The sequence below is a fragment of the Thalassophryne amazonica genome, chromosome 11 (assembly GCF_902500255.1).
Source record: "Thalassophryne amazonica chromosome 11, fThaAma1.1, whole genome shotgun sequence".
Classification (NCBI taxonomy): Eukaryota; Metazoa; Chordata; class Actinopteri; order Batrachoidiformes; family Batrachoididae; genus Thalassophryne; species Thalassophryne amazonica.
Genome location: NC_047113.1, coordinates 28724945 through 28743865, shown reverse-complemented (window position 1 = coordinate 28743865; position 18921 = coordinate 28724945). Strand labels below are relative to the sequence as shown.

At 41.0% G+C, this 18921-nt stretch overlaps 1 protein-coding gene across 2 annotated transcripts in view; it reads right to left on the bottom strand.

Moving 5' to 3' along the window:
• LOC117519806 (dedicator of cytokinesis protein 2-like) overlaps positions 1 to 18921 on the bottom strand; it is a 406014-nt gene that overhangs the window by 278202 nt on the left and 108891 nt on the right. For both annotated transcript variants that reach the window (XM_034181049.1, XM_034181050.1), the window contains exon 24: positions 11673 to 11779. In XM_034181049.1, coding sequence (XP_034036940.1) covers positions 11673 to 11779 — 107 coding nt within the window. The remainder of the gene's footprint in view (positions 1 to 11672; positions 11780 to 18921) is intronic.

Here is an 18921-nt window from a genome sequence, read left to right as displayed (position 1 = left end):
GATACAGTGAGGCAAAGACCTGTTTCATTGCTAACAGTATGAATTAGTATTTACTCTTAACTTGACTGTCTCTATGGAATCTGACTGTTTTATCTTTGTAGGGAGATTATTCCACAAGGTACACAAAGTAGTCCTGCATCCTGAGAACACAGATCATGGACCGGTACATAGGGTGTAATTAGGTCAGGTAGGTATGGAGGCGCTAATCCATGAATAATTTAATTAATTAATAGTAGAACATTAAAATCAGACCTCACAGAGACAAAACACCAATGAAACTAGGCCAGAATCAGTGCAATGTGGTCAAACTTTCTGCTTCTAGTCAAAATTCTGGCACCAGCATTTTGAACCAATTAGAAATCCCTAATACTGGACTGCGGTAAACCAGAGAATACAACATTGCAGTAATCCAGTCTAGAAGAGACAAATGCATGGATCAGAGTCTCTGCATCAGCCACAGACAGGATGGGATGAAACTTCGCTATGTTACGAAGGTGGAAGAAAACAGTCCTTATGATTACTCTGATGTGTATGCTAAAAGACAATGTGGGATCAAACATCACCCCAAGGTTCCTCACTTTGTTAGAGTGATGCATGATGTATGAGTCTAAGTTAAGCATTTGCTGGTCAAACTGATGTTGATGTCTCCCTGGACCAAGGACCATTCAATTCAATTCAATTCAATTCAATTTTATTTATATAGCGCCAAATCACAACAAACAGTTGCTCCAAGGCGCTTTATATTGTAAGGCAAGGCCATACAATAATTACGTAAAAACCCCAAAGGTCAAAACGACCCCCTGTGAGCAAGCACTTGGCGACAGTGGGAAGGAAAAACTCCCTTTTAACAGGAAGAAACCTCCAGCAGAACCAGGCTCAGGGAGGGGCAGTCTTCTGCTGGGACTGGTTGGGGCTGAGGGAGAGAACCAGGAAAAAGACATGCTGTGGAGGGGAGCAGAGATCAATCACTAATGATTAAATGCAGAGTGGTGCATACAGAGCAAAAAGAGAAAGAAACACTCAGTGCATCATGGGAACCCCCCAGCAGTCTAAGTCTATAGCAGCATAACTAAGGGATGGTTCAGGGTCACCTGATCCAGCCCTAACTATAAGCTTTAGCAAAAAGGAAAGTTTTAAGCCTAATCTTAAAAGTAGAGAGGGTGTCTGTCTCCCTGATCCGAATTGGGAGCTGGTTCCACAGGAGAGGAGCCTGAAAGCTGAAGGCTCTGCCTCCCATTCTACTCTTACAAACCCTAGGAACTACAAATAAGCCTGCAGTCTGAGAGCGAAGCGCTCTATTGGGGTGATATGGTACTATGAGGTCCCTAAGATAAGAAGGGACCTGATTATTCAAAACCTTATAAGTAAGAAGAAGAATTTTAAATTCTATTCTAGAATTAACAGGAAGCCAATGAAGAGAGGCCAATATGGGTGAGATATGCTCTCTCCTTCTAGTCCCCGTCAGTACTCTAGCTGCAGCATTTTGAATTAACTGAAGGCTTTTCAGGGAACTTTTAGGACAACCTGATAATAATGAATTACAATAGTCCAGCCTAGAGGAAATAAATGCATGAATTAGTTTTTCAGCATCACTCTGAGACAAGACCTTTCTAATTTTAGAGATACTACGTAAATGCAAAAAAGCAGTCTTACATATTTGTTTAATATGCGCTTTGAATGACATATCCTGATCAAAAATGACTCCAAGATTTCTCACAGTATTACTAGAGGTCAGGGTAATGCCATCCAGAGTAAGGATCTGGTTAGACACCATGTTTCTAAGATTTGTGGGGCCAAGTACAATAACTTCAGTTTTATCTGAGTTTAAAAGCAGGAAATTAGAGGTCATCCATGTCCTTATGTCTGTAAGACAATCCTGCAGTTTAGCTAATTGGTGTGTGTCCTCTGGCTTCATGGATAGATAAAGCTGGGTATCATCTGCGTAACAATGAAAATTTAAGCAATGCCATCTAATAATACTGCCTAAGGGAAGCATGTATAAAGTGAATAAAATTGGTCCTAGCACAGAACCTTGTGGAATTCCATAATTAACCTTAGTCTGTGAAGAAGATTCCCCATTTACATGAACAAATTGTAATCTATTAGATAAATATGATTCAAACCACCACAGCACAGTGCCTTTAATACCTATGGCATGCTCTAATCTCTGTAATAAAATTTTATGGTCAACAGTATCAAAAGCAGCACTGAGGTCTAACAGAACAAGCACAGAGATGAGTCCACTGTCTGAGGCCATAAGAAGATCATTTGTAACCTTCACTAATGCTGTTTCTGTACTATGATGAATTCTAAAACCTGACTGAAACTCTTCAAATAGACCATTCCTCTGCAGATGATCAGTTAGCTGTTTTACAACTACCCTTTCAAGAATTTTTGAGAGAAAAGGAAGGTTGGAGATTGGCCTATAATTAGCTAAGATAGCTGGGTCAAGTGATGGCTTTTTAAGTAATGGTTTAATTAACCATCACTTTAGTCTTCTCCGAATTTAAAAGTAAGAAATTGCTAGACATCCAGCTTTTCACTGTAGCAAGGCAATGCTCTAATGTCTTGATCTGTATGAGATTACCAGCAGTTATCGGCATGTACAACTAAGTATCATCAGCATAGCAGTGAGCATCTCAATCTCCTTTCCTGTTGAGAGTCAAATAGTGTAGCTGTATAAAAATAAAAGAAACTAGTTCATGGAGTTTAACACATTGTGAATATGAGTTATGATTTGCAGTTGATTCTCCTGTTGCTTGTTTTTGTCTCCATAGTGCTCTGTGCATGTATTCCACACAACTGGATGATGGAAAATGTACAAAATTAGCCTTTCGTGGATCGTTTGCTCTCTGTAAGGGCCCCTTGTCACACAGTGCAAATTTTGTCGAATTGCGCATAAAGTGGGCATGAAGCAGGAATCGTATGCAAAACGTGTAAAATCGTAGCTGATTCCAATGCCTCGTACACCTGTTGCTACAACTATTTGCCCACACCAGTGGCTGAAACACAGAGTGTGCGCTGTGCGAGCCAATTGAACACTCTCACGGCAGCTGTCGGCCAAATTCCAGCTGACACACACGAACATCTACCACCACTCGTTTGACACTTAGAAAATGCGTGGCCATTACGAAAACAGTCAGCAGATGATCACTGTCAAGCTGGATGTGAAATGTGTCTAAGTGGCCAACAACTGTGGAGATGCGAAAAACCACACAAATGTGGTGCATGTGTCACGCATGTGTCGTGCACACGTGCATGACACATGCTTTTTATGTATTATTTATATCAACCCAGTGATATTCACTAATTACACAGCTGGTTTTTATTTTATTGTCGCTTGCACAAACCGTCGCACCAGGATCGTGCACGCCTGCCCGTCAGCGTGATGTTTTTGTGGTTCACTCATACGAGCTGTTTCGCCATGAGTAGCCCTGAGTTGTACTATTCGTACTATGTGTGAAGGGGCCCTGAAGAAATGCATTTCTTCACGTTGAACACTATGGAGTGGTTTGCATATTTACAGATTAGAGGTGTAATGATACACTTGCTTCACAATATGATATACTGTATATCATCATACACCTATGGCAAGACATGTGGTGAATGTTTAACATAGAAGAAAGAAATTATTCTGAAGTCTAAATTGTAATCCTTGATGTTATCGGTTTCCTATTTGTATATTTTATCAATTACTTATGATTGCTCTGCAAGAAGCCATTTATTACATGGTAACATGATACTTCCTTCAAAAATGATGGTATTCGATACAGGCTCCACCATACAGGTTCCAACATATTATAGATATTACAGAAACAGTAAGGTGAAATGAGACATTAGTCCCTAAGTTGCTCTCTGTGTGCACTTGAGCACCTCGCATGGCTGCACCCTGCATCAGCCTGTGGGTGAATGTGAGGAATTTTTGTAAATCATTTGGAGCATCTGCACGAGATGGAAGAGAGCCACATAAATACAGTCATATAACATGATTTCTTGGTCATCTATCAATTTCATCATTCCCTTATTTGCACTTCTTGTCCAGTGCCCAGTTTACCAATCCCTGTCTGCTCTCTTTTTCATTATCTTGTAATTATTTCTGAGGATCTTTCTATTTCTCATCAAGGCCTTTGGTCTCTCTGCTAACTCTTCTTCACCCCAGATCCTGAATGTTGCATTTTGAAGTGTTATATTTCAAATGGGGACCATCATTTTAACGCTAACCCTAACCCTAAAAACGGCAGCCTTTAAATGAGCGTATGCATGAATACAATTCACTTTATAACTGGAGAGAACAATCTTTTTATTACCTACAAGGGAGTCATCTGTCTCTTAGGACCCGGTCCCACTGGTGTTTAGGAGAATTTGCGTATGGATTGCGCACAAAATTGGCTCATATTCGCTTAACATCTGCAATATCTGTGAAACATGCTTGTGTGAGTCGGTTGACACCCGCACACATCCTCAATTATCCGCAGAGGCACGTTTTTCCGTTACCAGGATTTTTGAGCTGCACAAAATTTTGGCTGCGGATGACATCCGCCTTACATACTCAATACATACACAATACATACACAATACATACTCAATCTATGCGCTGTATATTTGCCATCATCTGCTGATATCCGCAACTGACAGGGATTTGCGACTTGGCAGCGGACTGGGACAGTGTGTAAAACGGATATTTTGCGTGCCCATCATGTCCACATCATGAACTAAAATAAGTTGTAGCGACTGCATACAGATTGGCCATGAATAAAGCGTTTTTATTACGTCTGCTTTGCATCTGATTTGCGGCGGATGCAAAGGAGATGCGCTGTGTTCACAGCTGGACGCCGTTCTTTGTTCTACCAGCTGCCACACGCTCTGTGCTAGATGCTGCGTATATTAAAAAAATTATTTTGTGGTGGATTAATCATTTTATTCTGCAAATTGGCTGTTGAAAACGGCTCTAATCACCTCCTGAATCACAGAGGAAGCTGCAGCTGGACCGTGCAACACATGCGCGATGCATTCATAAACACCCATAATACTGCCGTGATAATCGCAATGCGTAGGATCCGTTTCCTCACTACATGCGTTATACAACCGTGATTGTTCATCATATATTTGCTATATATTATTAATATATCCGTAATTCATATTGGGACCTTTGTCATTTTTGGCCATATTTGTTGTTGACGACAACGAATGCCCGTACTTTGCATACTCAATTCATGCACAATTAATCCTCTCCCCAGTGGTACCAGGCCTAATTCAAGTGCATGTATTTATTTACCAAATATGATGTCTTACAATTCCTGTTTTCACCGCCATCCTACTTTTTCTTGTCCACCCTGTCATCCCTATTCTTCTGCTCTGGATACCTTTTATCACTTTATCCCTCTTCCCGTCTTCCCCTCCTTTCTTGATGACAAAGTGTGACTATGTTGACAGCTGGCCAGAGGGGTGAGCCTGTCACCCCAGCCCCTGGGAATCAATCATCTGTGCCAGAATCAATACCAAAAGACCAAAGCTTGGACTGAGTACTCACTTGGCCAGCAGTAGTGGATAGAGGAGTAGACCCACTGTTACAAAGGGCAGAAAGAGACACTGAAAAGCAGTGGACCCACCCAAAAGCACGTACCACTGCCAAAACATTGAAATGCACAAGCACACTCACATCCAGATTGTGCCATCAGTCAGTCTGATGCAAATGCAAACAAGTGATTTTGCTGTTCACTGTGACAGGCGTTGAGATACCAATATGTAGACCTGGATTTGATTCCTTGTCCTTGTACAAGACACTTGTGGATAAGTAAGAGCATATCACTCCAGTGTAAAAAGCATTACAGTGGCTTCAGTGCAGTACAGAATCTAGTATAAAGTGGCACTGAATGTTTAAATTGTCTTTCTCCTGCATACATTATGGATATACTAACACCATTACCTGCAATATATAAAGTCTCCCAAATAACAATCCCGAATGATTTTTGTAGGTTTTGTTCATCACAGTGTTTACGAAATGTGAGTTGATGAATAAAATATATTCATTATGATCACCGCCAATAAATCTGGCTTTACTCTGTTGAATCATTAGTCTTTCCCACAAGCAACTATTGGGAAAATACTGAGAAACATGTTTCAAGGTCCTTCTAAATTATATATATATATATATATATATATATATATATACACAATAATAATACAATAACGTCTATAAACCCAGAGATTATATTCACCAGAGTTTTAGGCACTAGAGTTTAATGCTGATGTCCGTGGAGCCTGATGAGAGTGTCTGAAATGCATTTGTCCTGTCGTGAACGTACTGAGATTACCCTATCCTACCCATAATGCACTGTTGGGCACAGCATGTGCTCACTAAAACCTTACAAATTAGCACATTACTTTAAAAATAAAACATATATCTGATATTTTCACTTTATAAAACTTCAGACATGACAGTAATTTTAAATAACTTGTCCAAAATTAGTTTGGTTAAAATTTGAACCATAAGTTAAATATTTTTGTGACCAGTTCTACTTTGCTTGTAGAGGATAGAGTGATTTCTCCTGGAAGCAGCTCTCTTCTGTTTGCAGAGGGTGGAACTATACATCTGTTAGGAAACTTTTAACAGGTAGGTGCTCAACTGATTTTAAAAATGTTTGCTGCTGTTCAGCTTTGTTTACTAAGTTATCGGTTTAAAAGTTATCAGACAAAAATTTATTGGAAGATATTAGTCCGATAATGGTTTTTAAAGTTATCTAAAAAGATAATCTGATAATGAAAACATTATCTTCGATAATTATCTGTTATCGGATTATCTGAACTGTGCCCACCACTGGTAGGTAGTGTGTGTGTGTGTGTGTGTGTGTGTGTGTGTGTGTGTGTGTGTGTGTGTGTGTGTGTGTGTGTGTGTGTGTGTGTGTGTGTGTGTGTGTGTGTGTGTGTGTGTGTGTGTGTGTGTAGATGAACCTGGGAATCTTTTGCTGTTCTGACTTTTTCTTGAAAAGCACTTTTTCTTTTTAAATGATCTATATATATATATGTTTATTTGTGCTGTCCCAGTCCACCCAGCAGTAAAAGGGTACCAGCTGAGACTGGGGAAATCACCTGTGATGGACTAACATCCCATCCAAGGGGAACTGCAGATTCTTATGCTTCAAGCTATGGTATTCAGGGAAAAGCACTGGGAGCAATGGGCTTTCTGATTTGTTCTCCTTCTGGGATCCTGCTTGGTGGAGCAGTAGCTGTACTAGCTGCAAAAGGTGAGCCAAGGTGACAAGACACCACCAAGACCAGGAGATCCATCTACTGTAATCCATGCATGAGTCAAAGAGCAGCATGGAGGATCTGTATCGATAGATGACATGTCAGAGATCCATCCATCCATCCTTCCAGCTATTTGATATCTGGAGAGCGCCTATGGGTCATGTAATCAAAAACTTGCTACTGAGTGAATCACTGACTCACCAGTTGTAATCCACTTTAATTAAACTTTGCTTTCACCTCTTCATTGTGTTATGAAAAATCATTCATTGTGATAATTGGACTTAATATGAATATTGGTACATACTGCAGCTGCAACACTTTTGTTTCTGAATGTTTGACAATTTGTTGCTTTTATTTCATTGTTTTGCTTTTCTGAGTATGGCCAAAGTAAATAGCCACCCCAATGAGTCTGGTCTGCTTGAGGTTTCTTCCTATAATCAAAAAGACATCTGGGGGAATTTTTCTTTACCACTGTTGCCTATGTGCTTGCTCAAAGGTTGAGTAAAGTTTAGTCCTTACTTGTTTGCAATACCTTGAGGTGACTTCTGTTGTGATTTGGCCCTGTATAAATACATTAAATTGGGCTTCAGGGCCTGCGTATGACTTGTTTCTTCTTCTTCTATGACAATGCATTGATGCAGAGATGCAGAAATGCCACTGATAATTATTGCACTCAATGTGATATTTTTCTCACACTACAGGTTATCTACCCCAATCACACGGTCTATCTTAGAAATCCCTCAGGTTGCACTGCGGAGGGCCAATTACAAGCACTTTTATCACATCTGTATTATCCAGCAGCACAATATTAGCCCGATCTATCCTCAGCAATGTGGTCTTTTGCACAAAATCCACCTCTTATCAGCAAATTACAAGCAAATTAGAAAACCACAATAGAACTGAGCTGAGGTAGAGGGTAGATTCTAATATATGGAAAATGGGTGAGGCAAAATGCCAGGGGATACAAAGAAAAAGTAAGTGTTCCAGTCAATTATGTCAAATCTCATGGAAATCATTTAAAAATGAAAGAGGTAGAATGTGGAAAAAAATGACACATTAATAACAGTGGAACTGTAAGCTTTGAAAGCACTTTGTGTCTGATCTGTCTGAAATATTAAGAAGGAATGACTTCTCCTTTGGCAAACAGCTGGTATCGCCTGTGACATTAAAATTGATTTATTTTCTACCATTTCACCGCTAACATCTACTGAAGCATGAATGGCGTGTGTGGTTTTTTCTTGACGTGAAAGATCCAAACATTTCTGTCTGCTTGGTGAATCAATGTCAACGCAACACGAAGGTAAATCCGATTGAAAACTCTTGATGAAAAATTGTTTGAAATGTTTCAGGAGCTTCAACAAAAGAAGCTGTCCTCACCATTGATATACTAATATATTAACTGTTGTCACTGGAGCTGATTTTTGATAAGGTGGGATGGGACAGAGGTTCAATGCTTTTGGGGAAAGAAGAAGGTTACAAAACAAGTGGAACAGCTATTACGTTGCAAATATTAGCATACAGTATTGTCTCCTTTATCAAACTTTTGACAGTTATGGCCACACCACGCATTTAAAAATTGTACATCTATCATGGAAAATAGTTCCTGCAGACGAGACTGCTTTTGACACTTCAACATATCCATGTTTTAATGGTGTCATTTCATCTCTTCAGCAAGCAAACATCGTTCATCTGTCGTCTTATAAACTGATATTTTGAGATTGCTGGATTTTTCCATCTTTCAACCACAAAGTACGTGGGTGTGTCACACAGAGTGTAGCCGATCTCATTAGGCATCTCTCACGAAGTACAGACTTCATATATGGGTTTCCATTACACGTCACAGATGATAAAAACAAGCTGTCAGGCTGAAATTTTGTTTATACTGTCATGCACTTTTACAAGCACACTCATGGAACTGTGAAATTATGTGGATGTTTCAAATGAAGCCTGAACAATATTTAACTGTAAAAAGTGGATGAAAACTGAGTTCACACAGTGACATTTAAACTGAATATTAGTGGAAGCAGAACATCATACTAAAACTTAAAAACAGTCTGTCTGTTTGTCCGTCTGTCTGTCTGTCTGTCCCTGTACTCCTCTCAGGTCCTTGGCCTGACTTCCACTGGTCTTGGTATGTGGATGATGTCTGAGTTTGAAATTGCCCTTAAAGGGTTTGTTTTGGCAAAGGTCAAGGTTATCAGGGTCACAGGTCCGATGTCCACCAAACCTAGAACTTATATGGAGGTGGGTTCTGGAATTGCCCGAACAAAGTCAAATTTACCAAAGACTGGGATCAATGTCATTGGGCTCCATGGACAAAATTTAAGATTTTCACTCTGATTTGCACCAAACCTGCCACACATGTGGAGGTGGGTTCCACAATTGACCAGCAATGTCAGATTTGTCAAAAGTCAATCACTTGGCCCAAAGTCATGTCTGCTTATTTGTGGACAGACTCCTCCCTGGTTCTTCTGCTGATTTCAGTCAATCTTGAAGGTTGATCTGAAAGTTGCCCTTAAAGAATTCATTTTGGCATATGTCCAGTTATTTGAAATTCAGCCCAATTTGTACCAAATGTGACATCCACTTCGGTGGATTCCAGAAGTGCCCTGGCAAGGTCAGCCAAAGGTCAATCATTTGAGTGAAGGTCAAGGTCAATGGGGTCAAATGTCAGATTGGTGGAGCCTGTACTGTCTTCATGTACTACTATCAAGGAAATATAAGTTCAGAAAATAAAAGGTTTACTTTAAATGTTTTAAAGTAATGACAAATGTTTCAATAATAAGTCTGATAGTAATGTGGTAATATGTGAGTGAGCCCCATCAACTGCAAAAAACACATGAAATCACATAAAAATCAATATAATGTCCTTTCACCATTTGGCTCATACTTTTATCCACATTGAATCCTTACTCTGACAGCACTAGTGAATACTTTTATCAACTGCTCTGTATAAAGATAAGACCTATAGAGCAAAGAACATCCCTAAGGGTCCCATCACACACAGCGCATAGTTTGGACGAAGTGCACACTTAGTGCGCATGACGCAGGAATGGTGTGCAAACCGTGTGATAATCATCCCTGCCTCCAATGCTTCGTACACCTGTTGCTACAACTATTTGCGCACACAAGCGCCTGAAAGACAAAGTGTGCGCTGTGCGAACCCATCGCACCCTCTCACAGCAGGTGCCAGCCAAATTCCAAGTGACACTTCTAACAACGCTCGCATGGCACTTAGAAAATGTGTGGCCAGTCGCACTCTTGGCACGACAGCAGACTGCAGACAATCACTTTCGTACTCACAGAGAAATTTGTCTAAGTCCCACATGAGTGTGGCTTTGGTGTGTGCACTGTGGTTACAGGAGGTGTGTGTTTGCTGCTATCAAGTGGACGTAAATAAAAACATATATCACTGTGGCAACATGCTGCAGTGAGCAAACGCGCACAAGGCGCACACATGGACAGGCTGCTCCCAGGTTGAAATGGACCATCAGATCAGCACAAGCAGCAGGGGATCTCACTGTCACGTCACCCACGTGAGCTCTATTCCACATGATGCAGTGTCCTGCGGCACGTCGTCCACAAGACACGCCAACAAATGTGGAGATGAATGAGATGAGCGAAATGCTTCTCATTCATGTCATTTCATGACTGTATGTCAGTGACCACGGGTCATTTACAGAGGAACAGATGGATCATATTTGTATTGCTCACTTGATAAATGCGGTGTTTTTATATGGTGTGTGATTTTAATTTTTTCTGTAATACTTCCATGTCCTTCCTGATATGAGGCAGATTCCCGCAGCTTTCAAAGAACAGCTCGGTAGCTGAGTGGTAAAGTTTCTGACTGCCAATCAGAGCTTTCGGATGGTGCAAGTTCGCATCCAGTGGGTCGTATTTATTTTTGTTTGTTTTTTTCATTCCAAATAAGCGGCGCGATGTGGTCCCACAGGTACTGACTGGTTTTTTTATATTTCCTCCACATAAGCGGCACGATGTGCCACAGCTGGCACTGTGTGTTCCTGCCCGAAAGACACCGGCGCGTGCACGAACTCTTGCATCGGGTTCGTGCAGGCCAGCCCGTTTGCGCAATGTTTCATGGTGTATTAATTTTGAACCGTTTCGCGCTGTTTCACCGTTTTTGTCCAAATGCCATCCAAACTTCGCACTATGTGTGAAGGGGCCCTAAAGTACAGCAGGTTCAATCCTTTTGCTTCGCGTAATTGCTTGTTGCATATAAGACTTTTTAATGTGATCTCAGTCACATTAAGTAAAAAGCAACTAATACCTGCAGGAATTCACAAAGAGCAAGTTAGGCTGGTTTTGTTCATTACAAACTGTGACTGGTTACAGCACTAAATTCAAGCCCATCATTGGTCAGCTCTTCACGATCAAGACCATGGACTGGTGAGAGTCACTCTTACCTTGTCTCTGGAAGAGCTTGCTGTTCACAATTTCATTCATGGAGGCCACCTTCTGTTTTTGCAGTTTCTCGTGCGGGATACAGGAATAAAAGTCATGGAGCAATTGACTGCAAAGTGAAAGTGAGGTAGACCATTAGAAAAAAAAAGCTACAGGTTTTGCTGAAAAACAATATTTATCCAAAACATTTTCAAGAGTAATTTCTATGGATTACTGTGTTGCCTTTCAATGAAAAAGTTAATAAAATATGCATCTCTGATGAGCAGTGATTGCGTCATTGTGCAGACCTAAGCAGAGCAGTGGATGCACAATGAAAACAAATTAACCTAATGCTCAAACATGCTTTAATGAAGATGTAGGTTTCAGTCATCCTGTGGCCCAAATTCAATTTTGGAATAATTAAATGAGCTGGTTGCAAGCTCTGATGCCACTTAGAAAGATTGAATGCTTAGATTGTGGCAAAGCCTTTGTCTTTATTGTTCTGTCGGCACCTCACTTTGTCTTTGTCTACATATATTAAACCACACAGACTACAGTAGCACTTTTAATAATTTGTTCATGCTCTGAACCAACTTATTCCAGTTAAGGGTCACAGGGGTCTGGAGACTATTATAGCAGTCACTGGTACCACCTGGACAGACCACCAGGCTATTGCAGGGCCGACACAGACAAACAAGCTCAATCACACATGCAGTCAATTTAGAGATTTTAACACACCGAACCTGCATGTCTTTGGGGGTGAGAGGAAGTCAGAGCACCCAGTGGAAACCAAGGCAAACACGTGGAGAACATGCAAACTCCAGAAATAAAGGACCAAGCCAGAAATGAACGTGGGACCTTCATACTGGGTAACAGTGGACAACACAGATCCACCATAACCTTCCCAAATTGGACAAGTTTCGGAGCTTTCCCAGCAGTGCATGCACATTGTGACAGCAGCCTGTGGAAAAACCAGCCTTGTGTGGGGCCGCTGAGTGTGGTTTATCTACAAAAGCTGCTTTGATAAATCCGTTGTGCACCCTGTTGACGAATACATGAAAACTCTGATCAAATCCGATAAGAATCAGTCAAATAAAGATTTTTTTTTTCAGTCAGAGCGACACAGCACCGTGTTTTTTTTAAATACACAAACAAATTGCTTTGCTTTAAATATGCAATAAGTCTATTTAAAGCACGTGTCGCATGTTTTAAAACTTGCCGTTCAACAACACAACATCAACGTAGTCGTGATTGCGAGTTTATCCGTGCACATGCGGTCATGATTAGTGGTCGCTGATGTGTTTTATTGCTAATTAAACCTCTTGCTTAACGAGTCAAGCAGGCATATTTCCGGAAAACGTTTAACTCTCTGTATTTTTCGGCAGGCAACGTCACTTTTAATAAACGCAGAATGGCAACCAAACAGAGTGAAACGAACGCTGCAACATCAAATCATGAAACTACTAACCATTCATATGACAGGAATGACTCAGCATTCAGGCACATCAGTGGACCTGCGTGCAGATGTTTGGAAAAAGTATGGAATATGTGATTTTTAGGCACTTCAAGACTTGCTACCAGTTTGCGATTGCACACAAGCACTGCTCGCCACCCTGTTCATTGATCTATACAGAGAGGAGACGACACACTTCACCCCAAAATGCTTTAAACTTTTTGAAAGAGTCTGTCGGATTTTGGATCCTAACGTACGAGTCTGCTGTCTGTGTCACAGGATGCTATTTTAAACCTCGTTATAATTGCCGCTGTGAATGTGCACATGGAAAATCTCCATGAGGCTCTTTTAATCAGCTATGTGTGTATGAATCTGAAACTCCACCATGATGCTGTTTTTACAGCCTGCCTGAACATACAGATGTATTTCTTGCAGTGGAAAAAAGTTGGAATATGTTATTTTCAGGAGATAATGGACTACCTATCTAATGTGCCAGAATCGTGAGAGAACTTTGTGCGGAGCTGACAGCGGAGCTGCCGTGGAAGCTTGCCAAAATAGTGGAGATGATTGGAGAGAGACGCTGCTTTTGGAAGTGGCCAAGAGAGTCCAGCAACTGTGGCTCATGATCAGTGGGATGGACACATCTCTCCGCACCAGCTCCAATTATCCTTTTACTCCTCCTCCTTCTTCTTCTTCTAAATCAGGTGCACAGAGATGGGCTCTAATAGAGCGGAACCATTGAGGACATCTGTTCACAGGAGGACGGCGTGGATCTGGACATTGTTCTCCGGCTGGTAATCACGCACCATCCATGCGTGACTGTGCTGGTCAGGACCTCTTTGATGGCGCGGCCCTTGATATTATTCTCTGGCAACTGCACATGATGCATGCCTGACAACTTCTTTGATGGTGTGGACTTTACATATTTAATCTTGGAAATCATTCTACAAGTTGGTGAATGCCCTGTTCAGTTTTTTCCTTTTGTATTTCATTCTCCCCAGTAGAGATAGTAGTCTTTGGTATTTTTATTTTACTTTGAGAGAGTCTGTCAGATTTTGGATGTTGATGTGTGCGTAGTCTGCCATTTACCGGAGCAGCACACAGTTTTAAACCCATCATAGTAACTGCCAATGTTTTTCAAGCTGCCTGATCCCACAGATGTATTTCTTAGATTTTTCAGTTACATCAATGACAGCACTTACAAGCACACACAAAGCAGAGCCACTAACAGAGACTGTTTTTAACAGGCTGCGTTTATGACTAATAGACCTGCACGTGCTCTAAGTCTTGTTACAGTGGAGAGCGGTTGCTGTTTTTACCATGACTGCATCAACATTAACATTTATCACTTTTATAAGTGAGTGGACATAACAAGACATCACATGTAAACTTTGCAATTAATCTGCAACGCCATTCTTAATGTTAGCAGTTACATTCCATTCAACAGCGCGCTGGGACAATTTCCTCAAGGCTATGTAAACGCTACCAAAAACACTCGGAAAAACAAGTGCTCACAAGTACTTTGTTTGCAGCCTCCATAGCTGTCAATGCCTGTATATATATATATATATATATATATATATATATATATATATATATATATATATATATGAAATTCATCACCTCTGCTTTTAATTTCAAACAAGACAACCACATTTCATGTCCTCAGGTTTGCACCAGGAGATACTAGTGTGAGTGACTCAGTGACTAATCACCAGAGCTGAATCTAATTAAAACTCAAAATGTCAACCTCCACCCTGCGGACATGCAAAGGACAAGAACAACAAACAACACACATGCAGAGCTAACATTGTCTGTGCTTGTACCACTCTGGGCATCACTCAACAGGCAAGTTTGCTAGGTATACAGGAGCAATTGCAAAGGAGAAGAGACAAAGCTCTGATGTCCATCTCATGCACACTGATTCTAATTCACACAGCTTACACAGCTTACTTTTGGAAACTCTGCCTGAGGCAAATCTGATCAAGAATGCAAAGGGGACCTCGCTTTCAAGTTCAGGTCATTCATCGACGGTGTGCTTACACACGTGTGTTTGTCCAGTTGCACACAAAACAGTACAGGGAGGCAAAAAGGATGAGTAAACCTGTGTGCAACAAGGAGAAAGAAAGGCTGAAAAACACAATATGTGTATATGTGTGGCACCTCGGTGACACTGTACCGATATCATCCGACCATAGGAATGAACTGGCAGATGTGGATAAGTTGCCATAGTAGATGCACAAAAACATACACGGATGTCACAGAATGGTCAAGAGAAAGATTATGGGTATGATCATGTTTGAAACTGAACGTGGAAAGTCAAGTGAAGTCAATACAAGTTTGAGGTCAACAGCACAGTAGCACACACACACATACGAGTACACACAACTCTATAAATTTGGTATCATTAGAAAGCTCACAACAGTGGTGTCCAAAGACATTCCAGAAAGGGCCAAGAGGGTGCAGGTTTTCTTTTCAGCCCTCTTGGCCTTTTCTGGAATGTCTTTGGACACCACTGGCTTAGGATGTCTAGATAGTGAAAATAACTGGTAACAGTAAAAATATTGGGACTCAATGTGACATATGAGCAATTTTATTGATCTACCTTAGTCAAAAGAAAATGTCCAATCATGAAATCTGATCTTTTCTCTGCACAACATAAAGAGTTACCAAATCATCATCTTTGGCCTCTTCTGGTGGTTGACTCTCACTGCGGTATTGTATCACTTCCTGTTCCGGAGCACAGCTGTGTTTTTCTGTATCTGTTAGCTGTTTAATCTGCGCAGTTAGATTGATCTAGTTATCTAGATTACGATTTGTTTCCCAGTGTAATCTTTACGTGCCTTAACTAAAGCACTCCTTCTGCTGAATCACCTCTAAATTATTTACACATTATTCACTTTGCGTGTTTTTAGGAATCCGCTAGCTTAGCGTAGCTACTAGCTCTTAGCTGATTTAGCATGGCGGCTTCTCCTGTCTCTCCCGCACTTTTCTGCTCTGGGTGTGAAATGTTTAGTTATTCCTCGGCCTCCTTTAGCAGTAATGGTACTTGTAATAAGTGCAGCTTATACGTAGCTTTGGAGGCCAGGCTGGGCGAATTGGAGACTCGGCTCCGCACCGTGGAAAATTCTACAGCTAGCCAGGCCCCTGTAGTCGGTGCGGACCAAGGTAGCTTAGCTGCCGTTAGTTACCCCCTGGCAGATCCCGAGCAGCCGGGAAAGCAGGCCGACTGGGTGACTGTGAGGAGGAAGCGTAGCCCTAAACAGAAGCCCCGTGTACACCGCCAACCCGTTCACATCTCTAACCGTTTTTCCCACTCAACGACACACCCGCCGAGGATCAAACTCTGGTTATTGGCGACTCTGTTTTGAGAAATGTGAAGTTAGCGACACCAGCAACCATAGTCAATTGTCTTCCGGGGGCCAGAGCAGGCGACATTGAAGGAAATTTGAAACTGCTGGCTAAGGCTAAGCGTAAATTTGGTAAGATTGTAATTCACGTCGGCAGTAATGACACCCGGTTACGCCAATCGGAGGTCACTAAAATTAACATTAAATCGGTGTGTAACTTTGCAAAAACAATGTCGGACTCTGTAGTTTTCTCTGGGCCCCTCCCCAATCGGACCGGGAGTGACATGTTTAGCCGCATGTTCTCCTTGAATTGCTGGCTGTCTGAGTGGTGTCCAAAAAATGAGGTGGGCTTCATAGATAATTGGCAAAGCTTCTGGGGAAAACCTGGTCTTGTTAGGAGAGACGGCATCCATCCCACTTTGGATGGAGCAGCTCTCATTTCTAGAAATCTGGCCAATTTTCTTAAATCCTCCAAACCGTGACTATCCAGGGTTGGGACCAGGAAGCAGAGTTGTAGTCTTACACACCTCTCTGCAGCTTCTCTCCCCCTGCCATCCCCTCATTACCCCATCCCCGTAGAGACGGTGCCTGCTCCCAGACTACCAATAACCAGCAAAAATCTATTTAAGCATAAAAATTCAAAAGAAAAAATAATATAGCACCTTCAACTGCACCACAGACTAAAACAGTTAAATGTGGTCTATTAAACATTAGGTCTCTCTCTTCTAAGTCCCTGTTGGTAAATGATATAATAATTGATCAACATATTGATTTATTCTGCCTAACAGAAACCTGGTTACAGCAGGATGAATATGTTAGTTTAAATGAGTCAACACCCCCGAGTCACACTAACTGTCAGAATGCTCGTAGCACGGGCCGGGGCGGAGGATTAGCAGCAATCTTCCATCCCAGCTTATTAATTAATCAAAAACCCAGACAGAGCTTTAATTCATTTGAAAGCTTGTCTCTTAGTCTTGTCCATCCAAATTGGAAGTCCCAAAAAACAGTTTTATTTGTTATTATCTATCGTCCACCTGGTCATTACTGTGAGTTTCTCTGTGAATTTTCAGACCTTTTGTCTGACTTAGTGCTTAGCTCAGATAAGATAATTATAGTGGGCGATTTTAACATCCACACAGATGCTGAGAATGACAGCCTCAACACTGCATTTAATCTATTATTAGACTCTATTGGCTTTGCTCAAAAAGTAAATGAGTCCACCCACCACTTTAATCATATCTTAGATCTTGTTCTGACTTATGGTATGGAAATAGAAGACTTAACAGTATTCCCTGAAAACTCCCTTCTGTCTGATCATTTCTTAATAACATTTACATTTACTCTGATGGACTACCCAGCAGTGGGGAATAAGTTTCATTACACTAGAAGTCTTTCAGAAAGCGCTGTAACTAGGTTTAAGGATATGATTCCTTCTTTATGTTCTCTAATGCCATATACCAACACAGTGCAGAGTAGCTACCTAAACTCTGTAAGGGAGATAGAGTATCTCGTCAATAGTTTTACATCCTCATTGAAGACAACTTTGGATGCTGTAGCTCCTCTGAAAAAGAGAGCTTTAAATCAGAAGTGTCTGACTCCGTGGTATAACTCACAAACTCGTAGCTTAAAGCAGATAACCCGTAAGTTGGAGAGGAAATGGCGTCTCACTAATTTAGAAGATCTTCACTTAGCCTGGAAAAAGAGTCTGTTGCTCTATAAAAAAGCCCTCCATAAAGCTAGGACATCTTTCTACTCATCACTAATTGAAGAAAATAAGAACAACCCCAGGTTTCTTTTCAGCACTGTAGCCAGGCTGACAAAGAGTCAGAGCTCTATTGAGCTGAGTATTCCATTAACTTTAACTAGTAATGACTTCATGACTTTCTTTGCTAACAAATTTTAACTATTAGAGAAAAAATTACTCATAACCATCCCAAAGACGTATCGTTATCTTTGGCTGCTTTCAGTGATGCCGGTATTTGGTTAGACTCTTTCTCTCCGATTGTTCTGTCTGAGTTATTTTCATTAGTTACTTCATCCAAACCATCAACATGTTTATTAGACCCCATTCCTACCAGGCTGCTCAAGGAAGCCCTACCATTATTTAATGCTTCGATCTTAAATATGATCAATCTATCTTTGTTAGTTGGCTATGTACCACAGGCTTTTAAGGTGGCAGTAATTAAACCATTACTTAAAAAGCCATCACTTGACCCAGCTATCTTAGCTAATTATAGGCCAATCTCCAACCTTCCTTTTCTCTCAAAAATTCTTGAAAGGGTAGTTGTAAAACAGCTAACTGATCATCTGCAGAGGAATGGTCTATTTGAAGAGTTTCAGTCAGGTTTTAGAATTCATCAAGGTTCTGTGCTAGGACCAATTTTATTCACTTTATACATGCTTCCCTTAGGCAGTATTATTGGACGGTATTGCTTAAATTTTCATTGTTACGCAGATGATACCCAGCTT